The 26,905-nt window shown below is 31.7% G+C and overlaps 7 protein-coding genes across 22 annotated transcripts; 3 read left to right on the forward strand and 4 right to left on the reverse strand.

The window, feature by feature from the left end:
• Window positions 1-353: 353 nt before the first annotated feature.
• LOC100879041 (uncharacterized) lies at window positions 354-9,668 on the forward strand. Its single transcript, XM_012288728.2, has 4 exons — window positions 354-503; window positions 6,968-7,164; window positions 7,371-7,914; window positions 8,983-9,668. Exons 1-4 carry the CDS (start codon window positions 486-488, stop codon window positions 9,307-9,309), a joined length of 1,086 nt encoding a protein of 361 aa, XP_012144118.2. The 5' UTR covers window positions 354-485; the 3' UTR covers window positions 9,310-9,668.
• A 448-nt stretch (window positions 9,669-10,116) lies between these two features.
• On the reverse strand, window positions 10,117-13,208 carry LOC100877135 (CKLF-like MARVEL transmembrane domain-containing protein 4). 5 transcript variants are annotated; one of them, XM_012288731.2, is made up of 5 exons: window positions 13,067-13,208; window positions 11,593-11,756; window positions 11,065-11,238; window positions 10,670-10,768; window positions 10,117-10,545 (listed from the first exon to the last, which is right to left on the reverse strand). In XM_012288731.2, exons 2-5 carry the CDS (start codon window positions 11,728-11,730, stop codon window positions 10,411-10,413), a joined length of 546 nt encoding a protein of 181 aa, XP_012144121.1. In that variant the 5' UTR covers window positions 11,731-11,756; window positions 13,067-13,208; the 3' UTR covers window positions 10,117-10,410. The 5 variants fall into 5 exon arrangements, with proteins under 5 accessions (XP_012144121.1, XP_003704822.1, XP_012144125.1 ...); XM_003704774.3 differs by having other exon boundaries at window positions 13,049-13,190; XM_012288735.2 differs by lacking the exon at window positions 13,067-13,208 and adding an exon at window positions 12,487-12,751.
• mRpS25 (mitochondrial ribosomal protein S25) lies at window positions 13,125-14,373 on the forward strand. Of its 2 annotated transcripts, XM_012288730.2 has the most exons (4): window positions 13,125-13,263; window positions 13,573-13,783; window positions 13,863-13,969; window positions 14,056-14,373. In XM_012288730.2, exons 2-4 carry the CDS (start codon window positions 13,647-13,649, stop codon window positions 14,325-14,327), a joined length of 516 nt encoding a protein of 171 aa, XP_012144120.1. In that variant the 5' UTR covers window positions 13,125-13,263; window positions 13,573-13,646; the 3' UTR covers window positions 14,328-14,373. The 2 variants fall into 2 exon arrangements, with proteins under 2 accessions (XP_012144120.1, XP_012144119.1); XM_012288729.2 differs by lacking the exon at window positions 13,125-13,263 and having other exon boundaries at window positions 13,452-13,783.
• Window positions 14,374-14,644: 271 nt separating this feature from the next.
• LOC100879267 (putative RNA-binding protein 18) lies at window positions 14,645-16,312 on the reverse strand. Its single transcript, XM_076539630.1, has 6 exons — window positions 16,176-16,312; window positions 15,859-16,084; window positions 15,641-15,741; window positions 15,312-15,522; window positions 15,104-15,180; window positions 14,645-15,031 (listed from the first exon to the last, which is right to left on the reverse strand). Exons 2-6 carry the CDS (start codon window positions 15,862-15,864, stop codon window positions 14,815-14,817), a joined length of 612 nt encoding a protein of 203 aa, XP_076395745.1. The 5' UTR covers window positions 15,865-16,084; window positions 16,176-16,312; the 3' UTR covers window positions 14,645-14,814.
• Window positions 16,313-16,373: 61 nt separating this feature from the next.
• LOC100879379 (succinyl-CoA:glutarate CoA-transferase) lies at window positions 16,374-18,402 on the forward strand. Of its 2 annotated transcripts, none has more exons than XM_003704793.3 (3): window positions 16,374-16,603; window positions 16,716-17,980; window positions 18,048-18,402. In XM_003704793.3, the coding sequence occupies exons 2-3, from the start codon at window positions 16,922-16,924 to the stop codon at window positions 18,276-18,278; spliced, it is 1,290 nt and encodes a 429-aa protein (XP_003704841.1). In that variant the 5' UTR covers window positions 16,374-16,603; window positions 16,716-16,921; the 3' UTR covers window positions 18,279-18,402. The 2 variants fall into 2 exon arrangements, with proteins under 2 accessions (XP_003704841.1, XP_076395743.1); XM_076539628.1 differs by having other exon boundaries at window positions 16,803-17,980.
• A 1,222-nt stretch (window positions 18,403-19,624) lies between these two features.
• Fbw5 (F-box and WD repeat domain containing 5) lies at window positions 19,625-23,374 on the reverse strand. Of its 2 annotated transcripts, none has more exons than XM_003704794.3 (9): window positions 23,086-23,374; window positions 22,744-22,901; window positions 22,470-22,647; window positions 22,191-22,383; window positions 21,887-22,114; window positions 21,641-21,816; window positions 21,224-21,560; window positions 20,937-21,149; window positions 19,625-20,858 (listed from the first exon to the last, which is right to left on the reverse strand). In XM_003704794.3, exons 1-9 carry the CDS (start codon window positions 23,372-23,374, stop codon window positions 20,552-20,554), a joined length of 2,079 nt encoding a protein of 692 aa, XP_003704842.1. In that variant the 3' UTR covers window positions 19,625-20,551. The 2 variants fall into 2 exon arrangements, with proteins under 2 accessions (XP_003704842.1, XP_012144156.1); XM_012288766.2 differs by having other exon boundaries at window positions 23,015-23,155.
• msl-3 (male-specific lethal 3) lies at window positions 23,085-26,798 on the reverse strand. Of its 9 annotated transcripts, none has more exons than XM_012288754.2 (12): window positions 26,535-26,798; window positions 26,251-26,358; window positions 26,082-26,169; window positions 25,887-25,996; window positions 25,637-25,820; window positions 25,375-25,554; window positions 24,992-25,296; window positions 24,690-24,899; window positions 24,414-24,607; window positions 24,236-24,320; window positions 23,262-24,158; window positions 23,085-23,206 (listed from the first exon to the last, which is right to left on the reverse strand). In XM_012288754.2, the coding sequence occupies exons 2-11, from the start codon at window positions 26,313-26,315 to the stop codon at window positions 24,071-24,073; spliced, it is 1,509 nt and encodes a 502-aa protein (XP_012144144.1). In that variant the 5' UTR covers window positions 26,316-26,358; window positions 26,535-26,798; the 3' UTR covers window positions 23,085-23,206; window positions 23,262-24,070. The 9 variants fall into 9 exon arrangements, with proteins under 9 accessions (XP_012144144.1, XP_003704853.1, XP_012144143.1 ...); XM_003704805.3 differs by having other exon boundaries at window positions 26,082-26,150; window positions 26,251-26,361; XM_012288753.2 differs by having other exon boundaries at window positions 26,251-26,361.
• Between the last annotated feature and the right edge of the window lie 107 nt (window positions 26,799-26,905).

The following is a 26,905-nucleotide window of genomic DNA, read 5'->3' on the forward strand; positions in this document are numbered from 1 at the left end:
ACAATAATAACATACTAATATCGTACTATATGATGTCAGTATCTACTGATGTCATACTAATATCAATATTAGTATCCGTATCTAGTATCAAACACCAGTGTCACATAACTAGAAGCCTGCGTAACGACACGCTATAACGGTTAATGTCATCCAGTTTAATCAAGCGAATATCAAGGAAAGAAAGATGACGAGTATCGGATACCGATAAAATAACTTATGCAAGGAATCAAAGAATGCGTATGTGCACCGGGTGGCGGGCCAAATCGTTTCGCGATCTCGTATTCGCACGGAACACAATTCCTGCAGGCCGATGGAAAGTTGGCCTGCGTGTTGCTCGTACCATAGGAATTTAAACGGGGATATAGGTATAAGAACACGGAGACGGGGAGTCGTTCGAGGTAGTGTGAGGCATAAACGCGCCGGCACCACACCCAGCGTGACCACCATTGCGACACGGGACACGGGATACGATACGGGATACGGCCATGCGCGTCGCGGTGATCGTGAGTACCCTCAAAGTGTTCTCTCCTCTTTGCGAACCCTTTAACCCTTTCGTTCACTCGGGAGACCCCGGCGGGAACCGTGCGTTTTGAACTGAGAGTCGATGATCTTCGGACGGTTTTACCGAAGTGCACTTTATGCGACGAGGTATTTTCAATTTAGCGCTCTTGAAATTCGGATTTTCATGGTTGAGGAAGTATTAGCACTTTTGTGAGATTTTTTAAAGTTATTCTTTGTCAGATAGTAGTGACTGATACACAATTTTGAGGCAAAATTAAAAGAAGTTTGTAATTTTTGAAATTTTTCAGTTTTAAACATTCTTGAGTTTTAAAAAGTAGAATTTAAAAATTTTTAAATTATAATGTTCAGAAACAGCAAAATATTCAATATCAAAAATTCCAAAATTTAGTTACTTAAAGTCCCAAAATTCAAAACTTCTAAAGTCCTAAAAACTTCAAAATTTAAAATTCCAAAATTCATAAATTCTAAAATTCCAAAGATCCAAAATCTCAAAATTCCAAAATTCATAAATTCTAAAATACTCAAGTGACAAAGTCCAAAAATTAAAAATTTCCAAAGAATTAAATCCAAAGTTGCAAAATTTGAAAATTCCAGAACCCTAAAATCTTGAAATCTAAAAACAAAATTCCAGGACCCCAAAATACCAAAATTCTGAAGTTTCATCATTACTATAATATGTAAAAAAATTAGCTTTAAATCCACTAATTATAACATAAACACTATATTTTCCTCTAAGGTGAAACACAACACATTAAGTCCCACTATAAAAAACCAATAACGAATGAAAATCTAATTAACATTTTTACTGCTACCTACTACATAATTAATCGCCTTATGCAAATATGCAGCCATTACTATTCAATCAATTTACAAATTGATCTCAAAACTTACAAATTATTGTAACTAAAATAAACTAAATTATTATACTAAACTAAAAATGATAATTAAAATAATAATTTGAAAATAAACGATTCAAATTCGAGTATAACCTGCGCACCTGGAAGCAACGTCCACGAGGCGCGAAATTTAAATCCGTTTACGAATTTATTGACAATATGAAAGAAAGTGGAAAGTTAAACAGAACGTTCTTGTTATTAACGCGATGATAATAATCTCTGGTACTTCTGACACGTATCTCAATCTCGAAACATCTGTAATTTGTAATGTTAAACAACTCAAAGACAGCATTCTACGCAACATGCGATAGAAATTGAAACACAAGAGGGAGAGAAACAATAAATTACTTTCGATGCTTACGATCCGTAACGATGGAACGATCGAAATCCTTTATGCAAATCGAAACACGTAATTCTTGTTTTGCTGAAAGCTCTCGAACCGTGTATTTTATGTCGGTAGCGATTCATTATAATATATTTCCATAAAAATCGTACAGGTTACGAGAAGAGGGGAGAAATGGTTTAGTCGGAGAGACCAGGTTGACTGGCAAGTTTTTAGACAATATATAAGAAGTGTATCGACTTACATATAGAGTTTCCTTTATACTTGACATTCCTTTCGATCAGCCCTACGGTTCATGCTCATGCTTTTCATCGAGCTTTCTGTTTTCAAACAATTGTGCATCCTCTGTAGTAATTATTAGTAAATTCGTAAGTGTGTACTTTTACTTGGAATATCCTTCTATTACTATTAAATTTTTGGCTCAAGATTACAAAACTGTTAAAAAAATAAATAAATGGCTCGTTAAATAAATAATTAATTGTTGCTCGATTTTTTTCAATTTTTGACACAGACACATTTTTGAACTTATTGTTACAAGAATAACGTTAGATAAATATTTCTAACGTTATGAAAATAACTAATTTGAGATAAATTAATTAAGAGATTATTTCTCAAATTCATTAATTTAAGATGATATAAAAAAATTGTAATTGCAGGAGAAACGAAATATTTTCGATAATTTTGTTAATTATGAGTTAATTAGAAAATATGATATCTCAATTTTATTTTAATATTATTTATGTATCTGATCTGTATGGGGTGGGGGTTAGATGGTGAACTTGAGACCTTATTATATTATGGATCATTCATTTTAAAATTTTTGTGTTTTATAATATTTTTTAAGCATAAATATGATGATAAATAATGTATAAGTTGTGATAAAACTCTAGTGGTTTTCAAGTCCCAAAGTTGCAAAATTTCTAAGTTCCAAAGTGTCAAAATTCAAATATTCTAAAGTTTAGAGATTTCAGATTGTAAGATTTAAAACCCCCAAAACATTTAGAAATTCTGAAGTCCAGAATTTCAAAAATTTCAAGAACTCAACGTCTCAAAATTCTAAAATTCCAGAGTCCCAAAATCTCAAAGTTACAGAGTTCCAAAATTCAACAATTCTGAAAACCCAAGTCCCTAAAATTAAAAAATTCTCAAACTTTCATGTCCCAAAATATCAAAACCAGCATCTAAATATTCCAAAATTCAAAATTTTTAAAATTAAAAAATTGTAAAACTCTCATATTCCAAAATATCAAAAATCCAACACCCAAATACTCTAAAATTCTAAAATTTGAAAACTCTAAAACCTCAAAATCTCATAGTTCTAAAATTCTAAAATCTCATCATTCCAAAATCCCAAGGCCCCAAAATTCAAAGGACTCAAAATCCCAAATACACCAAACTTCTAAAATTCTAACCCCCTAAAGTTTTTAAACCCCAAAATTGTAAAACTCCAAAGTTTCAAAATCCCAAAATTTGAAATATTTCAAAATCCCAAGGTCCTAAAATTGCAAGCATAAAAAAACTCCAAATACATAAAAATTCCAGAACTCCATACCACTAAAGCTTGAAACCCCCAAAATTCTAAAACTGCAAACCACCAAAGCTTGAAAACTCCAAAATTCCAAAACTCCAAACCACCAAAGCTTGAAAACCCCAAAATTCTACAACTGTAAACCAACAAAACTTGAAAACTCATAAATTCCAAAACTCCAAACCACTAAAGCTCGAAAACCCCAAAATTCCAAAACTCCAAACCACCAAAGCATCAAACCCCAAAATTCTAAACCCCCAAGCCCCAAAAATATCAAATTTCCAAAATTCTAAAACACCAAATCCCAAAATTCCAAAATTTAAAAATCCAAAAATCTCAAAACTCACAACGTCTCAAAATCCCAAACTCAATTCGTGGCACCCAAAGAATCAAAATGGTCCCACCCCGTTCGCCCCACGTCCCTAAAACGAACGGTAAAAAAAGGCTCACGTATCGCGGTAAAAACGTGATGTTCATGATAAAATTGGAATGATCGACGAGGCAAGAGGGGTCCATTATCGGGGGAAGAAAGTGAAAGTGCAAGAAGGCGAGTGAATGAACGAAGAAACGAGTATGGCAAGCAAAATGAGAAGCGTGTACAAAATGGTGGTGGAAGGGGACGAAAAGGGGAAGGGAAGGAAAGATCTTGAACGCATTCTTAACGATGCTCGGACACGAAGGACGAAAATTGGTACACCCGTGAATACAACCGAGCAAAATCGGCTCGTCGCGGTGAAAGTGGTCGACAAGAAAGTCGAATAGATTTTTCGTCGTGTTCCCTATAAATATCTACGCGTGCCACGACTCGGAACGAAGTGCAATCCCGTAAGAAACAAATTCACGTTCATTCGACTCGCCAGTCTCTCCCTTCTCTCCGAGAGACCTGCATTCCTGCAGAGTAGAGGAGGATATAACGATCGGCCGACACCATTTTGCTACAACGTGCGACTCTAGCCTTCCTTTTCTCTCTCGGCCCTAACGAACGTTGCAACAGTTCAACTTTTTCGAGGTTCCAACAGACCTTAACCATTTCGGACGCTGCCGCATTTCTGCATGCTTGGGAAATTTTCACATTTCGTAACTTGAGTTTCTAGTAATCGGAAGGGTTAACCCTGTTTTGGTCGTTGAAGATGTACTATAGCTTTTTGTATTCGGACAAAGGATATATAAAATTTTTATATTCTTACGAAGGTAATTTTAAACCCTTTGTGGACGTGTTAGCTGCTTTGTAACTTTCTAGTTTAATCAATTTTTTTTTTTTTCGTTTATTTTAGTTATTTCTCTTCTGAGGTTAGTGTTTGTCACGAACGTCTGTTTTGAATATTTGTTTAAGTAAAACATGACAACAATTTTATTGTTGTGTTAAAACGAATGATGAGTCACCTTTCGCGACAGGTATATTAATTATTATTTTATTGCGTCTTTTTATGATGCTAAAAGTTTCTAAAGACATAAAGTAGTAATGGATCGAAAGAGAAGGAACTAAAATCAGAGTAAAAGGGGGTATTCGAGACGTTCACAACTAGTAATATTTAAAATTTTTTAATTTCAACACTCCAAGGAACCAAAATTCTAGAGTACTATAGCTAAAAAATATTGGAGACCTTCAGTCCCAAAATCTGAAGTTTAGAAATTCTAAAGTCCCTCAGTTATGAATTCCACAGTCCCTAAATCCACAAATTTAAAAATTCCAAAGTCTCTAAGTCCACAAATTTAAAAATTCAAAAATCTCTAAGTTCACAAATTTAAAGATTCAGAAATCTCTAAGCCCACAAATTCTAAATTCCCGAACTTTGTAAGACCAGAAATTCAAAAATTCCACAGTCCAGAAGTCCCTAAGTCCCTCAGTCCACAAATTCTACAATTCCAAACTTCCTTAGTCTATAAATTCCAAAATCCCAAAGTCTCTAAGTTCATAAATTCCAAGACCTCTAACTCCTTAAGTTCATAAATCTCAGAACCCCAAAACTCGGAAATTCTGAAGTCCCCAATATTCCAAAATCTAAACTTTCAAAATTCTAAAGTTGCTAAATCCACATATCCCAAGATTTCAAAGTCCCTAGTCCCTGTGGACTAGTCCTAGTCTCTTTGGACCTGTATCCAAAGGTCCCAGAAACCCTAAACTCACAAACCGTCAAAATTCAAAAGCTGAGTCCCAAAATCCAAGTCCTGAAATGTGAAGCTTCCAGATCCAAATCCGAGAACCACCCCGCCAACCTCATCATCGACAACCGATAATTTCCTTTCCAGAAAGTTATAAAACGAGTCAACCTCGAGCGACCATTTTTGTCAAAGAATCGTTTCCCAATTGCGACTAAAATTCAACCAGTCGCAAAGATGAAATGAAACTTGTTCCCCTCCGTATCTATCAATTTATCCTGTCACCCGTTGCCAACTTTTGCCGTGAAGAGTTACGTTAACACGACCGGTATTTCATATTCTTATATAACGGAAAATTATCAAAGAGAACGAGCTTGCAAGAACGAGCGTAACGTTTGCTGGACGTTAGAAGGGGTTACCAGTGACTCGGTCTGGCTATCGTATCACCGCTTGCTTATTGGCACGACAGCGATTCGATTGTTCTTATTTCTCGTTCGCGTTCGTTTCGATCCCGATATAACAGGTTCTCGCGACTGGTTCTACCCAGTGGAAGCGGTACCACCGGTCCCCCGAACGGCGTTGCTTTACGCCAGCGAGTTTCTCAGTAAGCCGGAGTTGGCGTATGCAGATAATTAGCCGACTGCCACAACACGGCTTTACGTTAAATTCATCGTGCACGCAGCCAGAGAAAAGAGAAAGCCAATTTGATTTCGAGAGTATGCTGCATTGGTCGTCGTCGAGCACGTAACGCAACGGACAGTTGGCATTTAAGCGGGAACAACAGGAAAGAAAGAACCTGCTGCCAGCACGGTGAAAATAATATAGCGGTAGACCGTTCTGGTGAGCGGTTTAACTCGGGACACTACTGTTTTTCCTTATCAGCTTAATAACTTGTGAGATACAGGTTCTCGGAGAACTGTTTTATGCATTGGCGTAGCTTGCTGGGGTGCTGCTGAATAGAAGTTGACGAAATGGTGTGAAGGCCCTTGTAGGGAAAATGGCGATATAAGGGAAGAAAAAATCGATGTATGACTTGAGAGTTATATTACGCTTAGTTTTGTGACTGGTAAGATTTTTTACCTCTGTCGCCTTTTTTGGGGAAGTATTCACTTCTCTATGCTTCGTCGCCATTTTCTTTAGGGGGAGCACACGTGGGAGATAATTCCTTAGGTATCTTCTCCTTGAGTCGACATAGCGACATTTTCTTTAGGGAAATACAATGTTTAGTTTTTCTCTAAACCTTCTTACGTTGCAGCGTCATTTTCCCCAGGTGCTAACTTCTGCAGAAATTCAAACATTTCAAGGTTGTAAAGTTCTAAACCTCCAACGTCCAAAGTTCCACAGTCCCAACATCTAAAAACCACTATGATACCAAACCCACTCTAGACAAAAATCCCGTACAATCATATCTAAACTCTCTGCAACGAATCTGTTAACTTTAAACCCGAAACAACTAGTATAGAAACAATAATTGCTTCTGAAAGATACAAAGGTGAAGGTCACATGTGTTGACCATTGCAAAGTCCTTGCGTAAGGTTCTGGTACCCAAGTTTTATGACAAATAATGTTTTATTAAAGTTGTTGGCATTCGTCACCGCGTTGGTTTCGGCCCAATTTAACCAGGACATTGACGGTGGTTCGCCACCAAGGAGTTTACCAGCCCCTTTAAGATCAGCACGGTTCCAGAGGCTACCATCAGCCAGGCCAGCTATCCCAACGCAGGCTGCACTTGTAAATCAGCGACTTGCAGGTGCACGTCGACCTATTACATTCAGGTAATTACAATAGCCAGAAGAAGTGGTCCAACATCCCTACTCTCATCCATAGTGTCCATCATTAAAGACCTAACATCCTTACTTTCATTTTGTTTCTACTTAAACTTTGATTCATCTGATTCATCTCAGTCATCAGATCCTAAGGAATCCAGAAAACGTTTAAAATTGTCTAAATGGTCAATGTTTCCTTCATTTTCTCTGAGCAGGCCCAAAGGAGCTGAAGATTCCGTAGCAACAGGTCCAGGAGCTTTAACGTCATTCAAGCCCTTACGACCTAACTTGCCCAATCTACCAAGTGGGCCACCATCCCTCCCTCAGCACGTAAAACCAGTGAACGAAGAGCCGGAGGAAGATGTGCGAAACCGAGATACGGCACGTGATCACAGTAACCAGGACGACGATTCGGAATTAAGCGAGGAACAGAGTGAGAGTCAAGACGAGAGCGAGGAGAACGTGCCACGTGCCATAGCAAATCTTGGAGCAGTTGGCTCGATATCCAGAACTTCTGGGCCCACAGCTCAATCACTTCCGGTACAGTACCGTCCTCAAACATCTTCACTGCCAACTGGCAGAGGGGGTGGAATACAAGCTACACCGGCTCCACAACCTGTACAGTACAGGCCAGCTCCTAAACCTAACAAACCCAGGAAACCTATAGAGGAGCCCTTCAAGCAACAAGTGAAAGCTCCTACAAAAGTTGTGAAGACTGCACAGTCTTATGATGGCCGTGGAAAGAAACCAGTTGCACAGGTTAGTAAGGGATGATACAGAGTTACTTGGCAGAATGGTTTATGACAATACTCTTTGTAGAATAATGTCAATTACATTGTTACATGTTATACTGCATTGTATTACCATGCATTGTATAACCATGTTACATTAGTACAGATTGTATTGCCATGTATTACATTATCACATATTGTATTTCTATGCATTGTATTACCATGCATTCTAGTGCCACATATCACATTACCATGTAATGTTGCACCCCACATTGCATTGTATTACCATGTGTTACATGCTTTGTGTTGTCATCTATTACCATGCTTTGTATTGACACAGTACTTTACTATGCATTGTATAGACATAGATTATATTACCATTGAACTATCATTCACTAAAAATCTAGGGAGAGTCTAAAGATCTAGGAAGAATTTAACCTATACAGAACCTTCTATTCTTCTACGCTTACATTTATCTAATCACCTGTGTTAAATGCACATACAATACATATGTATGTACATATAATGCTATTCTTCATAGCATAAAATGTCCCTGTTTGTTACAGTATACAGATATTAATTAAAGATGCTCTAAGTCCAGTTTGAATCATTCATAACTACAAGTATCTTCAGTTCTAGTATTTCAGTTCAATTTTAGAATTGAAATGGATCTATGTACCTTTTTATACTGCATCTACTGATCATAGAAACTTGATACATCGATTTCGCAATCTGTACTTTCACAAGAATTCAATCTGTACAGTTACTTAGTCAGTCAAATGAAATCCTTGGAACCTACACCCTGATCATGTCACACATATCTCTCCAGATTAAGAAACCGATACGAATGTTATAATCCCCTAATAAAGCGCATATAAAAGTAGATATCGTGGTTTAATAACGGAAGTAATTAAAATTCCTAACATTATCTAAGCGATTCTAACGTTATTTCCTAAAAGTAGAACATGAAACCTGTACCTAGTTATGTAATATCAGGAGAGAGTAATATCAAACGGCGCATAATCAGAAGTAAATGTACGATGGAATAAAAAAAGTTATGTATATACATATAATGCGTTTACATGTTTTGTAACAGATTATCAGACGATATCGCAACGATAATCCGGATGGCTCAATCACTTGGGGCTTTGAGAATGACGATGGATCTTACAAAGAAGAAATAATTGGCATCGATTGCATCACTAGGGGTAAATATGGTTACATAGATCCAGACGGTATCCGACGTGAATACACTTACGAAACTGGCATTAAGTGTGACGAAGAACAACGCATAGAAGATGAAGAGAACGGGTTTGTCGATTATCAAGAAAACAAATTAGTACTCCCCGACGGCAAAACCATTGATCTTTCTAGCATGGGTAAAAAACAAGGACGCAGGCCTAATTACGTTCACAGAAATTAAAAAACTTTCTATTTAATTCTTTTCTTCGTTTGAAAGAAAACACGTTTAAAAGTTATCCAAGAACAACGAAGAAAATAGTTTCCTGAGCTCTTATCGTTACAATAAAATGTAATATAAATTAAATTTGTACCGCCCTATTTGACGAAGAAAAAGTATCGAATGAAGAGAATCGTATACGGACAAAAAACATTAAATAATTTATTTCATTTAAATATCGATTTACTAATACAAATTTTGTTGCATTTTCTTCGTGTTGTTCGAAATCTGTTAAATAGAATTATTTAGTATGTATGTAATATTGTGTACATATAAATGTAGGTACCTGTATTGAGTCAATCGAATAAAGATCACAAAATATATGTGATGCGTTGTGCAATGTTATTGAAGATCATTAAATTATAACAAACGATTCTTATTTCTAACTAATATTAGTTGTGTACCTTGAAAATATGTCTAAACACATCCGATTTGTCGTACAACATATTCTGTCGTACACCTTCATCCCTCCTTTAACGCGTACGATCATAAATAAATTAAGATTACTATTTACTCATTTGTTACCATAATTTGGAGTACGACACGAAACGACTAAATTATCATTCAAAATTAAATACAAAAGAAGTACAAATACTCGTGTATATCAGTAATTCATATACAGTATGAACACAATACTGATCGAACATATTATATTGCTTGTACGTGTAGACAAATATTGTTCAAAAATATCATTTCAATATCAACAGATATTAAACCTTACGAAGTAATGTACAGTTTCATCAGCTTACAATATATATAAAGAAAAAGAGGTTACAAAATATGCGTCTTTTATATGTATATCATCTCCTTATTATACAAGTATAGATAAGATCATTAAATACCGTGATTCGGTGATGACTCGAATGTATGTACGTGAATACGTGCATACTTAAGTAAAAAGATAGCGTTGTTAATCGATCAAGTCAATTTGTGCCTTATTGTTAGCGTTTCACATTTAAATGTTATAACAAGGAACGTACGATATAAATCCTTCTCATAAAAGCAACGATATATCTCAAAAGTGGTCCACTTTTATGATTCATTGATAAACTTTCTGTTTTAAAATTAATATGCAGGACTCGCAACTGTTGATACTTGTTTAGGAGTATGCTGACCCTGTGCTAACATACCACTCCTTGCTCCCTGGAACTTCAGCCAGGCATCATAGCCGTAAGCTACCATGGCACAAAATCCAAAGAACTGTAAAAGAAATATAAGAAAGTATTAATGAAACTCATGGAAGAGAAACTAGTATCAAGAAAAAAAAACAGTTAAGAATCCATGATTCATTTTCTGATTATTCTATGCACTATATAAAACTTACTGCTGCAACTCCAAAAGCCTCTACGTATCGAGCATAATCTGCTGCTAGTGAAGCGGCTAATAAATAGAAAGCAGTCCAAATTGCGCAAAATATGAACTCCTGCAAATGCACATATATTATTTTCCTAATGTTTATCATTTTATGTTTAAAAAAGATGTTAAAGCATAATAATAATGTTAAATAACTCAGAAAACCTTCAAATCAATATGTAGTATGTTAAATTTTAAAATGCCCCAATTATTGTGACTGAAATCAATAGTTCACCTCCACACAAAAATAGCTTGTGCCTTAATTTTTTAACAGTCTTCTATTTTGGAACTATCAAAGCCTTTCCAATATAACCAAGAATAAGTAAATTATGCATAAGAAGCTGATTTTATCTTTTTGTGACTCACAATTTTTAGCCAAGGAATTTTTGAGAATTTTTCAATGATATGAAACAGGTAAAAGACAAGCAGTATCCCTGTGAACCAAAAACCACCCATTGCCACTGTGTTGAACCATCCTCCACGACTGGAACTGCTTTGACTGGAAACTGTGATGCATATGAATCCCAAAAGATTCAAAACCTAAAAAGGACATGTTCAACATTAATATAAATCCTCAGAAATTTCAAATTTGGAAGTTAAAAATGTCAAATTTCTAAATTTGAAGACTTGTGATGATATAGCACTGAATATTTGAGGTGCCAGAATGTATGTCTTAGATAACCGCGTCAGTAAACACCCAACTCTATCCAAATATATAATCAACTTCGATAATAAAAAGATAAATATTAATACTTCATGATTGCGCTCGTATACGCAATATTTTATTTGTAATCGGTATATACTATCTACATATTTCTCGATGATAATAAAGAAGCTTCTTGATATAAAAGCAAGGAATTTATCAATAAGAATTAAATTTACGCGCATACTTACCACTTGGGCAACTTTAAGAATTCCAGGTAATGTTCTTGTGTAAGAAGCATCAAATCGAATAGTTGGTTGTGTTGTAGTGGTAGTAGTGGTTACTGTTGTGGTAGTAGTGTGCTGACCGGGGAATCCGTGGTCCACCATTGTTCCTTTCTTCTTTTTTGGTCACTCTATAAGTATTAAAATGAATTAGTAATTAAGTTCCTTATACATGACGCAAATCAATACAAACTGAAATCTAATTTGACGGAAATTCGAACATTAAAACTTGTAATTGGTGAGCAGTATAGGCTCCTCTAGGAAATTTGAAAGTTTAGAAAGTTTAGAAAAGTTAGAAAATGTAGAAAGTTAATATGTGTATTTAAAAATTTGAGGATTTGAAAATTTGTATCTTTGTACATTGAATAATCCCTACCCTGCACCCAAGTGTTTAAACGTCCAATAAAACCGGAAATAATGATTAGTTATCAAACAATGTTTCGATTGTTTCTCAAAGCAATTCGATTAATCAATTCAATATTTCTGTTTTCTTACTTGATAACTGTACAGTTGATGCGGTTGATTGAGTTTAACGAATTAAATCGTATAAATCGTACTGAAACGATACGAAAAAAGCCCGCCGTATTGATTACGAGCTATCGTACAAACGCAAAAGGCGTAAACGCGTTGCGTCGCAGATAACAGAGAACAATCTCGTTAGACTTGATCCTGGATTGAAGCTGTTCGACAAAATTATGTCATATCCCGACAACAAATTATAGGAATTACTTAATTTTACAATGTGAGATCATCCCTACTGGAAATAGAAAATGACAGGCTTTCTATCGTATGCACAATCAAGAGTGAAGCAGCGATGAACGAATATATGCGTCACATACATTTAAGCGTATACATACGTACGCATGTGGGCGGTGGATTCGATTGTATGGAACGTTATCGCGGTTAAAATTCCGGATCTAATTACGAATATTAAAAACTTGCAGAATACGATAGTACGCGGTAAAATATAATCAATGAAGAAGGAGCAAAATGCACTAAAGTAACTTGAATGTATGTTTTTGTAATGGGGTGATATTTTGAATATTTTATTATTGTATTTCCTCTATCGCTGAACCGGTATTGTGGACTTTGCACAAGAAAAATAAACATTTTTATAAATTATTAGCAATACATTTGAATTGTTCCGTGTACCTATATAGCAGTAAATAATGACTCAAAAACAATGGTGACCTGTAGCTATTACCGTTCAATTAGCACGAAATAGCGGGAAAAGTTAATCGACGTTCTTTGTATGCAATTAGGACAATGTTATCATAACTATATTTTCTTTAGTATACTTCGCTTTCGTGCTTACTGCGTTTCTACTATTTACACAAATCGTTTCGCTTTTTGTTACTATTTCTTGCGTGACCACACCGTGAATACCGAGACATTGTTTCTATGTGTATGATGTATACTCTACCTGAGTTGACAGACTGACCTAAACACTCAATTATATCCAAACGCTGTATATTTACTGTACATAAAGTGAAAGTGATCCGTCCTATAAACACTTAGACACAGGAAACTCGAATTTCTTTTTAACAAAACTGAGTACATGTATAAATAGTAAGAAAAAATAATAGCAAATCCGTTTTGAAACAAGCCACACTATTACGAATGGACATATGAAACGTGGTACGTAGTACATACGAGTGCGGTCTGTATGGTTTTGCCCCACTTTTCGTTTACTTATAGTTCTCTCTGGCGGATGGATTTATAAGTAAACGCATAAACTCGATAGATAAATAGAATACAGAAATTTATTCTTTCCAACTGAAGGCAGTACAGATCAATAACAAAATTTGTGAAATTCTTATGTAATAATTTATTTACATTGAAGTACAGACTAGTGTATACAGTAAAAAAATTAATGATTTAGTCGTTATAATTACATGGTTTTTATTAGATTTGATCCATACTTAGCTCTTTTATGCATTTTAACAGAATAAATGACATTTTCGTAACGTAAATTAGTGTATCAAACCAGTTTATTACAATTTTATAAAAAAGCAGCTAAAATGCCGTTTATGCTTGGTAAAGCACCTATACGAAGGTCCTTAAAGTATTTAAATGCTGGTAGATTAATTTTAAAAGACGAAATACAGATATTTTCTATTAATTATAACACACATGGAGAACATCACAAAGGAATTAGGTAAATTTTAGGTTATATTTACTGAAATTGTACCATTTTATACCAATAATTATTATTTTATAATATAAATCTAATTTAGGGATTTTATATTTTGGCATCTTGGCCAAGTTCAACATAAAAATCCAAACGTGCAGGTTGTTACTTTTAAAAACATAACACCAACACCTTTTGTAAAATGTTATTATCGTAAGTACTGGAATGTATTCTTATTACTTTCCATATTATCAGAACATTTATTCAGAATAATATGTTTTGATTTCAATTTTATGTAGGCAATGGAAATACTATGTTGGTTGATGTAGATAGCAAATCTAAGGATGATATATTAATGCATCTTCGACAAGTAGTTGGCAAATCAAGTGATGTTCTGAGTGAAGAAGAGATACGTCATGAAAAGAAAGATAATCCTGCAAACTTTGGTGTTGGTTGTCTTCGAACCTGTATTTGTGTAATACCTGGTCAGATACCATGTCCCTCTATTATACCTTTACCATATCATATGCGTGGAAAATATATATTCCAAAAGAAGGGCGAGGAATCATAATGTAATAATTGTTTCATAAATACAATAAAAATTATTATATAAAATTCTTAGTGCTTATTTTATTTAATTTCTTATCACATCTTAATTTCTTATCTTTTAAATTTTTCAATGTCATAAGGATGGTACTGTGTATTGCAATACAGTATATATTTAAAGTATATATTTATTTATTATAAAAAGATATCATAGATTATGAAAATACATGTACATTAATGTACATATCAAGCATCGCATTATTAATGAATTAAGGTATTTGTTCATTCAATATGCAGTGGCACTGCTGTAATAATTATGTTAATTGGTGAGAAAAAGACTAATTAAAAAAATAGGATTTTATAATAAAAGAAATTAAATTAATACATAGAAATTATTTAAATAGAAAGTATAAATAATATAAATATCAACTAGTCATGGAACAGCATCGATCAATAAAAATAAATTCATTATTGTTAATTATAATACTATAAATTAGAAAATATGATTTAAATTATCTTCTGGGTTTATGACGATTGTATGGCTTATTGTTATGATAATGACCACTTCGATTATGATAACGGGTTGACGTGGACGGTTTTGGAGTTTCCGATTTTTGATATAAATGTATTACAGGTGACCCATTCAAAGGTTTGTTTAATTCAAACTCCTCCTCTGATTCTTTCATCAATTTTAACTTTGCTTCTATAGCTTGAATTGCTGTTTCTCGACTATAAAAAGGTAATAAAAGATATGACAAAAATAATTTTATTAATACAGGTATTTATAATATAATAGTTTACCTTATTCTTTTATCTTCTTTTTTAGCTCCAGCTAAAGCAGGTATATCTATTTTTGGCTTTGGCTTGTCCATATCAGACTTAAATAAAATAAATAACATCAGTACCATGTATTTATTGTATACAAGTTTCTAATATTAAGACATTTTTTACATTATGAATAAATAATAATATACTATTGCATTATTTATTTTATTGTTTTAATAATTACCTCTGTCACACTATGAGCCCATCTAACAATAATATTTTTTGCTCCTACTTTTAAATTATGTAAAGCATCTTTGGCTGCTCTTGCATCTTGAATTGTCTTATAGGTAACGAATGCGTATCCTCTAGGTTGACCAGCTTGTGGACCCGATCGATGGAATAAGAGGTCGAACTTTTCGATTGTTCCATGTTTTTGGACGAGTTTTAGGAGTTGGTACCAGTAAACAGATAAAGAATTAGTTTTTTTAGATTTTTCTATCAGATAAAGGAACTGTAGTATTTTTCAATTATGAATTATCATGCTAAGAGAATATAATAATTTGAGTAAATACTTACTCGTTAATTCTTAAATCTAAATTGCCCACCCATAATCTTCTATCCTCCACTTGATTTGATTTTATGGGTTCTAGTGGCAAAGGAACTTTAACAACTGGCTACAAATGAAAAAATGTTATTAAGAAAATAGCAATATACCCTATGTGAAGTATTTAATACATTTGTTTGGTCTAATACAATCGAATAACCTCTATAGAATAGAAACAAAGCCTTACCTCCATCTTAATAAAGTTTAAAAGGATATATCAAATTACACAAAGAAGCTTTAAGCGTCAATAAGTAGTTTCAAAATGTATTTTTGTACAAAATTGGGCATTATACTTCAAATATTTATAGGAAATGGTACAAATACAGCGAATCGTTCACACACTCAATCACGGCAGTTTAGCAAATCCTTCATCCTTACGGACAATAATCACAAATGACATAATATCTAAATATCTATTAAATAATTGAAATAGGTTAATTGAATATTCTTTAATGTATATAGAATATGTTCCAAATATAATTATAGATTTAAATAAATATGTACATTTTGTCACCACAATTTTTTATAACATCTTTGTAATTTACTTTAAATCTTTCAAATTATATTTAATATTTTTGAACTATGATTGAACTAAATATAAGTATATAAATCTAATAGACGTGAAAGGATTATCTTTCATACATAAATAAGTGAAAAGATTCTTGTTTGTTTGCACGTGCGTGTATTACAAATTGTAAACACTTCTTATATATATTAAATATGGCGACGGTCTTATCGGATTACGAATGACGGCAGGATATTGTTATAAATAATCAAAATATTAGATAACGGTGAAAGAATTATACATTGTTTTGTTGCGCTATTTTATAAAAGATATATTCCAGATGGAGAGACCGATGATGTCTGAACAATCTGCTCAAATACACACGGAAACTGTTTTAGAAACAGATACTACAGATTCTGGATCTCAGGTACGTTTATTACGTGTTTTTATTACTGCTACGTCATTATTTCGGCATGATAAGAATCATTTTAAGATAGAAATATATTTTTTTTATTTTTGATATATTAAAAATATGGTAGATAAAATATAAAATGATATGAAAAGGGCAAATGTTTAATGCTATATTTGGTGTAAAGTGTGATTGATAAAATTATGGGATTGAACAGCTTTTTAATAACTGAAGTCAATATCAGTTGAAGTGAAAATAAATACAGATTCAGTGTGTTGGAAGACTAATAAGTGTTATTTTGAAGAAACATTAACAAAGTAGTGAAAACAATACACAATGTTTACTATTACATCAAAATGGATGAAACCAAAGTATTTATTAAATACATATAGTTTCAAGAATTGGCAAGGTTTATGTACAAGTACTGAAGATTACAAATCACCTTTGTCTGATGTGCGCGTGTTAGATTTAACACGAATTATTGCTGGTCCCTATTGTACTATGATTCTTGGAGATCTTGGTGCTGAGATTTTAAAAGTTGAGAAACCAGGTAGTGGAGACGAAGCACGAAAATGGGGTCCACCATTTATAAAAGACACACAAGAGTCAGTGTATTTTCTTAGTGTTAATAGGAACAAAAAGAGTATATGTATTGATCTGAAAGAAGGTAAAGACATAATCTTCGAATTAGCAAAAAAGTGTGATGTTCTGGTGGAAAATTATATTCCTGGAAAACTGAAGCAAATGGGTTTAGGGTATGAAGATATCTCTAAGATTGCACCTCATATTATATATTGTTCTCTGACTGGTTATGGATATGAAGGGCCTTATGCAAATAGACCAGGATATGATGTGATTGCTGCTTCAGTAGGAGGTTTGTTGCATATAACAGGTGAAAAAGATGGACCACCATGTAAAGTAGGAGTAGCAGTAACTGATATAGCTACAGGTTTATATGCTCATGGTGCTATATTAGCAGCACTATATCAAAGAAAAAATACTAATAAAGGACAATGGATTCAGTGTAATTTATTAGCAACACAAGTTGCTGGTTTAATAAATATTGGATCAAATTACCTAAACGCTGGTAAAGAAGCAGTACGGTGGGGTTCTGAACATGAAAGTATTGTACCTTATGAAGCTTTTCCTACAAAAGATGGATATATGACTGTTGGAACTGGAAGTGATATACAATTTATAGATTTAGCAAAAAGAATGCAATTGACAGAATTACTTAATTCTGATAAATATAAAAATAACAAGGCTAGAGTGGAAAACAGAAATGAATTGTTGCCACTTCTTAGAAAAAAATTCAAAACAAAATCTAATAAAGAATGGGCACTCGTATTTGAAGGTGCTTCATTTCCATATGGTCCAATAAATACAATAGGACAGGTATAAAGTAATAAATGTTTGTATTAAAATAATTTGAAAATAGTCTTTATACAAGACAATCTTATAGGTTTTCGAAGATCCTCAGATAAAGCACATGAAAATGGTACAAGATTTGGAACATTCCACAGGGAACAGAGTTAAAGTTGTTGGCCCTGCTGTAACATACAGTTATGCCACGAATAAAGCTCGCTTTGCACCTCCTATGTTGGGACAACATACTGATGATATATTAAAAAATATTTTAAATTATACTGATGATGAAATAAAAGTTTTAAAGAAGAACAAAATAGTGCAATAGAAAATATTAAGTTTGATAGACATTATATATTTTTAGTGTTATAATTTAATTTTGATCAATCATGTTAATTAACTATGTATATTATATAAATATTTACAAAAAATAAATATTTTTTTAAATAGAATTGTATACTTCATTGGAATTCTGTTTTTAATCATTTCATGTGAATGTAAAATATAATAAATTTTTTATGTTCTATTTCTTTCAGGATGTGCCAACAGTTCGATTACGACTTAGAAAGCCAAGATCAAATAAGAGGGTTCAGTGGACTCAAGGGACAGTGGATAATGAACATATGAATAAAAAGAAATCAAAATGTAAATTTTCATTAGCCAAAATTTAATTTGATACTGTATATGAAATAAGATATTTATTTTTAATAGAGTCATTTATGCATAAATATGTACTTTATTCAATGTTGTAGGTTGTTGTATTTATGAAAAGTCTCGAACTTTTGGTGAAAGCAGTTCTGAAGACAGTGATGACGAATGTGAACATTGCCATGGACATAAAGATGCTCATAAAAAGATTATGCAACACAATGCGGAATCGTCTAAGGAAGAGATGTCTCCAACTCCTGGTAACTTAATTACTTAAGAAAAATATTAATACTAAATGTAAATAAAAACTGGATTTTTTTAATGCTGTTTTGCAGAATCAATAGTAAATGCGTCTATATAAATGTGTTCGGTGATATAAATAATTTTCATAATTGAAAAAATATACTTATGATTTAAAAATCAATGTTGTATAGAAAAGAAATATGAAGAATAGGTATATAACTTTATTTGTTACTGTAGTTATATATTATAGAAGACATAATATAGTAATAAATATAAATTGTTAATTTTTATTTTACAGGAAATTTGAATTATCAGTGGAATCACTGCAATTTTAAATGCAGTTATGTTATTAGTATTTATGCTATTGGCATTGATATTTTTGAATAAGTATTGAAAGTTTGACTTACAATACTTATATTCTTAATAATAAAATATTGGTAGGGCATATTGTTATTGCTAAAAACAGAAAGAAGGAAAATATAGAATTTTATTATTTATGAAATGAATCTCTATTACACTATCTAATACTTATACAGTATATTGAATGAAAATAAATTTATTAATTATAATGATCACTGAATAACTCAATACGTATATTGTACACATATACGTACATATTTTGTTGAATGTAATAGAAGTAATTATAGTTCCTATATTGCATAATGTCAAATATGCAAATTAAATTAGCATTTTAAATATAGTTGTTTAAAACAAAGTCAATCAAAATCAAGTTTTGAAATCATAATTATAAGTGCTTTAGAACTTTATTAACAGATCCCAACATCTTTTAAATAGTATTTATTTAAATATCATATATTACATACAAATTTTTGTTGACATAATACTAGTACACTTGTACATGTTAACACTTATAATAACAATCTGTGTTTCCTGTTGATTTTCTTTAATTACAATGTTTGCCTCGTATGATTTTTATGACTAAAACATCTTTATTTTGAATAATCTTGTTGTATATATATACATATATATAACAATAATTAAAACATAGATTTTATTTTAATTGAAAGTTTCTTATTTAAAATATATCTACTTATAAATAAGATAGTTATTTGTACAGTTTTATTAATATATTATTTATTTATAAAAAGTCGTTCATCCCTATTTTTATCTTTATTTGTAAAAATAAATGAAATGAATACCATTTTAAAGCTTGAATTGAACGAACTATGTACATAATTTTTTTAATAGAGATTGTTTCCTTGCTAATTAATGATTTAATAAATATTTACTAAACACCTGTATATTATTACAATTTTTTTTTAAAGTAATTTAAAAATATCAGTCAAAAAGAAGAAATATTATTAATTAAAAATATGTCAGTTGTAAAAAACTCTCACTTTTATGCGTTATGAAAGTTTAAAAATATGTAGTAATCTATTTATCATTTTATGTATGTACATACAAAGTGTGATAACAAAATAAAATCACACAAATATATCAGCCTTGTTCATTAAATAAGTTATAAATATTTAATGTTTAGCAATAAATAAAAGAACGAATTCTTTTTTTAATTATTAAAATAATAAATAAATGTTTAAAGACTAAAATCAATAAACATGTAATTATAATTGTCTTTCACACTAATTTCATTTAAAATAGAATTTATAATTTTGTGTGATTTCACAGAAGTTTTTTAATCCATTGTAAATGTAAATACAAAATATAAATTTATAGTAATCTCAGAAAATTTTAAACAGAGATTTTAATAGGAAGTTCAATCGTTTTTAATGGATCAATATTTCTACTACTTTTTTGAAACTTTTGTCTGTTTCTTACTTCCATACCGCTAGGATAAGAATCTTCGTTCAATCCTAATTCTCTGACTGTGTTGCGACTACGCCATACTTTAACAGTGTAATCGTCACTAGTTGTAACTAACATTTCTGGATCGCGTGGATTGAAGGCAACCGAATTCACGACATCCAAATGTGGGAATTTTGCTAAACATACACCATAATGTCTATCCCAAAGATAGCCATGTTTATCTTCAGCACCACTAAAAATATTTAGTAAAGAAGTATTAAACGATGCTCTCCTATTGGAAAAGTAAACCAGTCATATTAATTAAATTCACCTTGCTACATATTGATCAGATACGTCAAGAAAAATAAAGAAACATTCATTATTTGAAGTATACGACTTATGTGTTCTTAACATAGAGCCAACTATTTTTAGCGTCACTAAATCAATTACATGTATATCAATTTCTTCGGCTATTGGTGGAGGTAGTAATGGGTTCGTAATGACATAACCTCGTGGCCATGGTCTTGTGTTTACGTACAAATACCTAATAGTACAAATAACAATCTTTGTAATGGAAAAGAAAAATATAAATTTTATGTTTTAACATAAACAACCGACCTATGATCTGGAGAAAGGCCCATTCCTATAATGTGCCCATGCAAATCAATTAAATGATCTACTTTATCAAATTTATCAGCTAGAGCAGCATAATCCACCCAATTAGTATTAAATATGTCTTCATTTTGTCTTTCTTCACGTTCTCTTTCTCGTTGAGCTAATCTTTCACGTAATGACGGCCCAGGATCTAATCTTGTAGGAAAATTGATCTTCTTTATTCTCTTGAAACCAACTTGATGTGGTGTATAAGTTTTTGATCCAGTTGTGAAAATAAGATATTTTTCACAATTATTTGCTAATTCGTCTGTATCATTTGTATTCTCTGCGTTTGATGACTCTGTACATAGATTTTATTGATATTTTAAAATTTATATAACTAATTGAAATACTATTTTTTATATTGTCATTTATTTCTACCTTTAGATTCACTTTTTACATCCTGTTGGGAATTTTTATCTTCTTCATCATTTTCCTGAGCTATTTTTTCCATTTCTACTTGTCTATATTCTTCAGTGTATTGTATAGGATTAGCATATTCAAAACCATCACCGAGTCTTTTCCAATTCATAAATCCACCTTCCAATGTACTGTACCTGTTTACATATGCTTTAACATACTTCAGTTACTTTGAATATATCATCAAACAAAACAAATTTAGCTTACTGTAATCTAGATGATGCATGTCGAAGAATAACTGGTTCCTCTTGTTCTTGAACAGTATCAATAGAAGACATAGATGAAATATCTATATGGCTTAATGGATTTTCCTTTTCTTCTGTAGCATTAGAGGTTGAAGGTTCATTCTGTTGCTCTTCAGATTCATTCTGTTCAGGTGACAAGCAATTAGCTACCATTATTGTTCGAATTGACAAACCATTACTATTATAAAATCTAAAATATGTGAAATAAAATTTTATAGAGATGAAAACTTATTTTTATAATGTAAAAAATCATAAATATATAATACCTAAAAAGTTGTGCCATAATAGGAATATGTTCACTAAATGACTCTTGGGTTGCTTTATTAAGCCATAAAAGACTAGATCTAACAAAGTGTGATAACCAACATAAATTTCCACTTAAAAGATAATGCTCACTGTACCATGTACCAAATATGTCATGAGGTTTATTTGTAACTCTACACTGAAGATCAAAACCAGCTGTAATAGAGGAAACTAAATAAGTTTCTATTGTATAATTTTTACTAGTGATTTTAAAATGTCAAAAGATTCACTGATATTCTTACGTGCTAATCTAAATACTGCTATTTCACCCGAGGTGCAAAGACGAGTTCCAAAGCTTACACCAGATACAAGCAATAAAGTATCAGATGAATTAAATTGTGAAAATTGGGTATATTTCCAATTAAATGTTTTCATGTCATGATGGTATTTTAGGCTGACAGGATACTGACTTTCCCAAACCTAAAATAAATCATGCACCTAGTTTTATGTTTTCAATCAAGATTACCCATTAGCGAAACCAAATAATTACAAAATTAATAAATAAAAATGACTCACAAAAACATATCCGTCTTTAGAACACGTAGCAAACATTTCTCCATTGTGCGAAAAACTAACATGTAATACTTGATGAGAGTGCTCTTTAAGAACTTCTGTTTCTAAAAGTGGTATATGATATGTTAAACGTTTGAATTCTCCTAACCAAGAAGTTTTTCCTACAAAATGATTAATATTGTAAAATAAGAATATATCATGTTAAAAAATATAAAAGGATAATAGTATGTACTAATCATGATTTCTAATTTTGTGTACATTACATTCTCTTAACCTTATTTATAATCTTCTAAAAATTGTATCCTATACAATGTAGAGTATTTATAAATATACAATAAAGTTAACCTGGCATAATGCCGACGTTTGGACTTATTTTGTATGTTTGGTAGAACAAATCTTTCCAAAGAAATTCATCATATGATACTCTGTGCCACGATTTACATACTTCTCCAGCAATTACCAGTTCCTGCGGTGTTAAATACTGAAAAATGTTTAACAGAATAGTATCCGGCATACAATACCAGTTTTCATATCCTTCACTCATGTCTGACAAACAATCGCTTTCATCCTTTGATTCAACGCTATTTTTATCATTATTTTCTTGATTTTCTGTGCCATCTTCAACACTGTCCATACCGAAATGTTCTTTATTTACTGGAACAGCTGATACCGCTCAGTTACGCCGCGACTGATACAAACACTTTCACGACCATATGAAATCACGTTTGCGTCGAATGTTTGCAAATGAACGTTATATTGCTAATTTTACTACGATTGAAAAACGTTTGAACTAATTATATACTAAGGTTGGAAACTTCTTCGAGAACTATTCCGAATCGATCGAGGCGCCGTTATAAACAAACGGGTGGTAAATGAAAATGTATAATCGGTAAATGGGACATTTAATTGTTAAGATAGGAACCTCAGGAAAACTTTTTTTGTAAAATTATAATTTCAGTGGTAAATATAAAACAATATATTTTATTAGAAAAAGTTTTATTAAAAAATGAGATTATACATATCTTTTTTAAATATATTTTTAATCTTCATATTTTATATTTTTATTTGGGCTTTTATCATGATGTTTAGTTTACAGTCTTTTACTTCACAAAAATAATTATGCGATCTTCGTTATAATTTTAATATACATAACGACTACGTATCTTGAACGCATATCAATTAATACTTTTGATGATCAATATAAAGACTCATTTATATTGACTTGACAAGTATATGCTCTTCCTGTACAACTCCCACAAATATCTACATAACTTACGCACAATCGTACTTGAAGATGAGTAAAGAAAGGACAAGGTTTAACCTTATTAGGTTACGAGTTATTTTCTTGAGAAATCAATTGGTTTTCTGCTTGCATATAGAATTGTTCTCCAAACCATTCTCTGTGCATTTCTAAATAACTACAAAATTCAGAATACATCTCTCAGTTATGATATAAAATGACAGAATATACGTTAAAATAGATATAAAATATTACCTGAGGAACATGTCCAAATATTTTAAAAGAACCTTTAACTTTTTGTGTGGTATATCTGTTAATTGGAGTAAATCTGGTAATTTAACTGAAAATATATAAGCAATTAAGAAATACTAATTTTGAACTATTTTTATTTATCTCAATATTTGACACAAATATTTTTAATAAATGTACATACCGAATAATCGGGTCAGGTGAATAGCACCATAGTAGGTGGAAGGATTTGGAGGACTGTCAGATTTCGAACGTTCAGGCATTAATCTCCATTTGTTTGATTGCTGAAGCAAGGCATTGATTTGTGCGGATGTAACAACTGGTATTCTTAATGTTACTCCACGCGGGCTAGAACAACGAGAACTTGTACTTGCAATACTAAAAAGAAAGAAACCTTCAACTTAGAAAATATGCAAGCATATATGAGATAATTGTTATTTTTTTGGAAAGTTAAATTTACCTCGACATATTTCCTGTATCTTGTTTAATTTCTTCATAGAATTTCAATGGTCTATTTTCATCAATGGAGCTCACTCTACACGATCTTAATCTTCGTTTAGAATTTGTTAATATTTTTGATGTATCTGTTTCTTGTTCATGTTCTTGGAATGGTGGTAAATGAGCATATTCAGTATCTTCATATTCCTCTTTAACTAATACTTCAGAATGTCTTAAAGTAATAATATTATTATGTTAAAAATTATGTACATAATTTGAAGTAAAAGATACTTTTCAAAAGAGATCCTGTTCAATTGAACTTACTCAATTGGTTCTTCTTTAACAAGTGTTGGATATTCATTATACAAGAAGGAAGATTTTAAATTACAATATTGTTCTTTTTCTTGCCTATATAAAAGGAGATCATGTAACGTAAAATCAAAGTATATTCGTAACCCATCTGCGACTTCCCTGCATATATTTATTTCATTAATTGCTTTTTCTATAGTATTATTTGCTTTATTACGTTGAGGTTTCTCTGGAATGTTTGTTAATTGTGTTGTAGTATAGTGTTGTACCCACGATTCTAAAATATTTGCAACAGTTGGTTGTGCAGGAAGAACAGCTAGCTAAAATGCATATATTTTTTGTTATATTCAAAATATTAAGCTATATATTTTTAATTATAATTTTATTAAATACTATACCTTATTTTTATTGGTAATTAGGTCGTAATCTTGGTCCAAAATTCTTCTTAAAGTAGTACCAATATCAAGATCAATTCCAGGTCTTACACCAGATTGACTGCCACCACCACTATCTTCATCATCACTTGTTTCACCAACATAATCAGAACTACTTTCTGTGTCTTCTTCAGTATTTACTCCCTTCATTAATAATAATAATATTCCATTTAAATTTCATAAAAATTACCCTGTACAATTATTATAAATAACAAAATGTTAATACTTCTGTATCATAATCAGCATGTTGCCCTGAACTGCCATCCTCTGATGATCCAGTTGTTGCAGATGTTGCTCGACTACCACCACTTCTCGCTCTCCGTCGTGGTTCTTGATGCTCTGCTTCATGTAAGCGTTCAGATAATTTATGGCTTCGTTTCTTACGCTCCCGTCGATATAAATAAGCTCCTCTAGAATATTATTTAATTAAAAACATGATGTAGACAATTTAAATAACTTTTAAATTAAATACATACAACTGAAGCTGTGCTTTTTGTGCCAAATCACGTTGGAGTTGGCGATTTTCTTCTGTGTCTTTTAGTACATATTCTTCTGTTACACAACGATCCCATGATGAATTCCATCCCTTTTATTGCACAAATATTTTACTTTATTTATAACAGAGTTACCAGTTATTTATAAATCGTTATAACCACTCATTTATTGTTTACCTGGAAGTGTATCAAATATTCAACGGCTTTTCTTCCTCTTTGATCTTTATTAACTATGACATCAAGTACCTGAAATTCATACAAAGCACTGAATATTAAAGATTATCTGAAACATATTGTAACAAATAAATATTGTTGTCAAAATGATTTTACTCTTATTATGCTATACCTTTGAGTCGTACAATACTTTTGCTTTAGTAGGATCTGGCTCATAACATAAAACTTTTTCACCATCACAGAATTTGAATTTTGGTCCTCGAGTGGAAACCATCCCTTTCTACTAAATATTAAAACTAAATTATAAAGTTGCTATTGTAAGTAGTTTGACATCAATAGAAATAACTTGATATTGTTTATATTATCATAACCTTATATATCATTCAAATAGTTTACTTTTAAGAAAAACATTTATTAGTATCACTTTTGTAATTGTATTTATTTGAAATCACTAACCATTACTGATGACACTGGATAATTGTTGTTAATAATATGTAGATACAAGTTTATATAAGTTTCCAGAATTCCTGTTCATGAAAACGTTACTTTGTGTAAACTAACCTAATTTCGCCTAACTTGGGATCAAATCCCCTAAAACCCAAACCGTAGTGCATTTTCTGTGCTTCAAACTCAAACCTTATATTCCTAGGTCCATGAATGCATTGCAAATTATTTGCTTTTATATTTGAATACTGAATTTGTTATAATGATTAATATTAATAAGGTTTACATACTGTTGTTTTTCATAGGTTTAATTATCAATTTATATACAGTCATTACAAATTATACTTATATATACAGTCAATCTGTATACACGAAGAAAAAAT

The sequence above is a fragment of the Megachile rotundata genome, chromosome 14 (genome assembly GCF_050947335.1).
Source record: "Megachile rotundata isolate GNS110a chromosome 14, iyMegRotu1, whole genome shotgun sequence".
NCBI lineage: Eukaryota > Metazoa > Arthropoda > Insecta > Hymenoptera > Megachilidae > Megachile > Megachile rotundata.

What these genes read in the sequence shown, in the direction of transcription:
- LOC100879041 (XM_012288728.2), top strand. An exon ending in CGTCGACCTATTACATTCAG is followed by an intron (nt 7,165 to 7,370) that starts GTAATTACAATA and finishes TTCTCTGAGCAG; the next exon opens with GCCCAAAGGAGCTGAAGATT. An exon ending in GAAAGAAACCAGTTGCACAG is followed by an intron (nt 7,915 to 8,982) that starts GTTAGTAAGGGA and finishes GTTTTGTAACAG; the next exon opens with ATTATCAGACGATATCGCAA.
- LOC100877135 (XM_012288731.2), bottom strand. Translation starts at nt 11,730, where the DNA reads ATGGTGGACCACGGATTCCCCGGTCAGCACACTACTACCACAACAGTA. An exon ending in TTCTTAAAGTTGCCCAAGTG is followed by an intron (nt 11,239 to 11,592) that starts GTAAGTATGCGC and finishes TGTCCTTTTTAG; the next exon opens with GTTTTGAATCTTTTGGGATT. An exon ending in AGGCTTTTGGAGTTGCAGCA is followed by an intron (nt 10,546 to 10,669) that starts GTAAGTTTTATA and finishes TTTCTTTTACAG; the next exon opens with TTCTTTGGATTTTGTGCCAT.
- mRpS25 (XM_012288730.2), top strand. Translation starts at nt 13,647, where the DNA reads ATGCCGTTTATGCTTGGTAAAGCACCTATACGAAGGTCCTTAAAGTAT. An exon ending in GAACATCACAAAGGAATTAG is followed by an intron (nt 13,784 to 13,862) that starts GTAAATTTTAGG and finishes AATCTAATTTAG; the next exon opens with GGATTTTATATTTTGGCATC. An exon ending in TTTTGTAAAATGTTATTATC is followed by an intron (nt 13,970 to 14,055) that starts GTAAGTACTGGA and finishes AATTTTATGTAG; the next exon opens with GCAATGGAAATACTATGTTG.
- LOC100879267 (XM_076539630.1), bottom strand. An exon ending in GATTTAAGAATTAACGAGTA is followed by an intron (nt 15,523 to 15,640) that starts AGTATTTACTCA and finishes TGTTTACTGGTA; the next exon opens with CCAACTCCTAAAACTCGTCC. An exon ending in GGGCTCATAGTGTGACAGAG is followed by an intron (nt 15,181 to 15,311) that starts GTAATTATTAAA and finishes ATTTTATTTAAG; the next exon opens with TCTGATATGGACAAGCCAAA.
- LOC100879379 (XM_003704793.3), top strand. Translation starts at nt 16,922, where the DNA reads ATGTTTACTATTACATCAAAATGGATGAAACCAAAGTATTTATTAAAT. An exon ending in CAATAAATACAATAGGACAG is followed by an intron (nt 17,981 to 18,047) that starts GTATAAAGTAAT and finishes ACAATCTTATAG; the next exon opens with GTTTTCGAAGATCCTCAGAT.
- Fbw5 (XM_003704794.3), bottom strand. Translation starts at nt 23,374, where the DNA reads ATGGACAGTGTTGAAGATGGCACAGAAAATCAAGAAAATAATGATAAA. An exon ending in CTAAAGACGGATATGTTTTT is followed by an intron (nt 22,648 to 22,743) that starts GTGAGTCATTTT and finishes GATTTATTTTAG; the next exon opens with GTTTGGGAAAGTCAGTATCC. An exon ending in TCTGATCAATATGTAGCAAG is followed by an intron (nt 20,859 to 20,936) that starts GTGAATTTAATT and finishes AAATATTTTTAG; the next exon opens with TGGTGCTGAAGATAAACATG.
- msl-3 (XM_076539626.1), bottom strand. An exon ending in CAAAAAGCACAGCTTCAGTT is followed by an intron (nt 25,821 to 25,886) that starts GTATGTATTTAA and finishes ATAATATTCTAG; the next exon opens with AGGAGCTTATTTATATCGAC. An exon ending in TAATTACCAATAAAAATAAG is followed by an intron (nt 25,297 to 25,374) that starts GTATAGTATTTA and finishes TATGCATTTTAG; the next exon opens with CTAGCTGTTCTTCCTGCACA.